Source organism: Gavialis gangeticus, unplaced genomic scaffold, assembly GCF_001723915.1.
Source record: "Gavialis gangeticus isolate Ggan-Ray unplaced genomic scaffold, GavGan_comp1, whole genome shotgun sequence".
NCBI lineage: Eukaryota > Metazoa > Chordata > Crocodylia > Gavialidae > Gavialis > Gavialis gangeticus.
The window spans coordinates 60,676,036-60,678,709 of NW_017729022.1; the positions used below are offsets into that span (position 1 = coordinate 60,676,036).

General features: G+C 37.9%; 1 protein-coding gene across 2 annotated transcripts in view; it reads left to right on the forward strand.

Moving 5' to 3' along the window:
* The first annotated feature begins 407 nt into the window (after positions 1-407).
* SLC25A17 (solute carrier family 25 member 17) overlaps positions 408-2,674 on the forward strand; it is a 43,083-nt gene continuing 40,816 nt past the window's right edge. Inside the window, exons 1-2 of one of the 2 annotated variants that reach the window (XM_019515137.1) lie at positions 408-490; positions 1,377-1,437. In XM_019515137.1, coding sequence (XP_019370682.1) covers positions 1,392-1,437 — 46 coding nt within the window. In that variant the 5' untranslated portion in view covers positions 408-490; positions 1,377-1,391. The remainder of the gene's footprint in view (positions 491-1,376; positions 1,438-2,674) is intronic. The other variant, XM_019515136.1, reaches the window with a different exon arrangement.

The window sequence follows — 2,674 nt, forward strand, 5'->3', positions numbered from 1 at the left end:
GAGGTCCCTTCCAACCCTAACTTTCTATGATTCTGTGAAGCAGATATACTGGATTCTGAGCTAAATTTGGATTACTGCATAGCATTATTCAATTCACGCTGGGTCCTCATTGTGCTGGACAGTAGAAATCAGCCCCATTCCTCAGTTTTTAAAATCTTAAATTTAATGTTCAGTAGGATAATTAGGCAAAAAGGCTGAGGTGGGAGAAGATGATGATGACTGCTTGTATGGAAGTGACCAAGTTGCTCCATAACTAATGTGTCTAATCACTACAGAGGGTTTTTGGTAAGATCCAAAACCTTGAGTTCAGAACAAATATGGGAGTTAGTTAATATGACAGTTGGCTCTCATGTGTCCAAGACGGGCTCAGCTCTGTCCCTCCTTATCTATGTCTCATAGGATCCAGTGGCTATGCTGCACAAGAGGTAAAGAATGTTGAGTGAAACTCAGGCCAGGATTTTCATCTCTTGTATCTGATTCATATGATCTGGTGAGTCTTAGGGAGGCAGCATGTAATAGGAATTTGTTCAAGCACAGGGGCTGCCTTTTGCAGAATTTACCATTTATTTTTATTATAATAAAAATAATACTAATTATAATACTTATAATTATTTTGTTTGTTCTTTTTATAAGAATGAGAATATTGTTTCTTATCTTAGAGGCAGCATTTCTCAGAGCATTGCAGTTCATTGTACTGTACTCTACAGTACTGGTTTAATAGTAACCTGGTGGCAAGAGCATCACATAACTCCAACATCACTTTTTCCTGCATTGCCTTGAAATAGGCATGCATATAAAGAAATATAAGCATCAGGCTCTGTCTATTTAGTGACATCAGACTTGGAAAAACCAAAGGGAACAGTTTTACAATAACTTCATTTTTCTATTTTGATTTATTCACAGTTGAAATCAGCCATAACTGAATGTTTCCGATTAATACTGGTATCCATTTATTTTCCTCTTTATTTCTTGTATATAAATTATCCTTAACTTTATTCAGCAGATTTTGATTTCTAGGTTAGAATTCAAATGGTAGAGTACAAAGGTTCCCTATGAATCCAGTTTTCTTCTGGATTCTTTGGAGTTCTGGATTTCTATTGATAAATGTATAAGGGCACCAGGCAACTTACTCTAGACTAGTGGTTTTCAATCTCTGGTCCATGGACTCCAGGGGGTCTGCAGACTATGTCTAAGGGGTCTGTGAAAGATGACTGATCAATCAGAAGTATGTGAATACCCACACTTACAATTCAAAGGAGTCTGCACCTCCGTTTGGAGTTGTTTAGGGGTCTGCAAATGAAAAGTTGAAAACCACTGCTCTAGACAGATATATGAAAATATGCTATACCATGTAACTGAGCTATGTCATTTTTCAGGGCAGTGCGACTGCAATGACTGTCTTTTTTCCTTTGGATACAGCTAGACTGCGTCTTCAAGGTAAGTATCTAAGCTACAATGCCATTCATTACCCTTTTGAGCTTTCCTGTTTCTGTTTCTATCTCTGTTGTTTGGGCACTCCTGGGAGTAGTTGCATGAGGAATTCCTCTGCATAAAGTAGGGTCTTTAGCTTTTTTCCTTTTTCTTTATTGGCAATATTCTTCCAGGTGAGGCAGTTTCCTGTTGGAACAATATTAAATAACTCTTCAATTGATTTAACAAGTCTTTAGTCCAGAGCTAAGTAACCAAGTATACCTCTTAAATGGTGTTCTCAAACTGAAAGAGGAGGCAAAGGCTGAGATTCAAGCAGGTTGTACCCGCATAGGGGTTGGTTCTCTGGCTAAACTGTGGGTGCAACATTGTGAGACCACTGTCATAATAATTGCTTATGGATTTGTATTGCAAGGGAATTTTAAAAGAAGTGTGTAGGAAGGAAATTGGAAGTCTAAGTATCCTGTGTTTATGAATTTAATTTATTAAATATGTATTACGATTTACTTATTTTTATGCTGCCCTTCTCAAAAAAAAAAGGAGGGTGGCTGCCACAATCCTTGGGGTAGAGAGGTAAGGGAGTCACCCTAGAAAGCTCCAGCCCACCTCTGCAACATTCTGGCTGTCTATCCTTGGGTACAGACTGGACCATTACTGGACCAGTTCTGATAGTGTAGTTGAAGGAACACTGTTCTTGCAATCCCAGTGATTGTTCCCCCAGAAATTATGTGAAAGAAATGAAATATAAAGTCTGTTGTCTCTAGAAATGAATGCCTGTAATGATCAGTTGCTCTGGAGTTACTCACCCTGCAGACAGTCAGTAAGGTATATAAAAACAGAAATAGGATATGCAAGAAAGATGGATCAAACAGGAAACGTAACTGGTAGGCTTGGAGGCAGAAATTAAACAAGAGAAATAAAACAGAAAAATCTTACCCTGTTTTTTTAACTAGAATCAGCTCCAGAGGTTTCTTCAATAGTTTTCTTCAGCTGGCAGTCCTGCCAGCTCTTGTCAGATCTCACTAGCTCTCCCCAGCAGGTGGACTAGATAAACAACCTAACAACAGGGGGTTCTTTTTATTCATCTAGTATTTATTAGATTTATATGCTGCCCTTGCCAATAAAAGCTCGGGACACCTTCCAATAAGTGAACAAAATAACTTACATAAAACAGAAGAACAAACGAGAATAAAAACACTTATAAAAGCAAGTAGAGTATCAAAATAAAACAGAAACCTCCTAAATA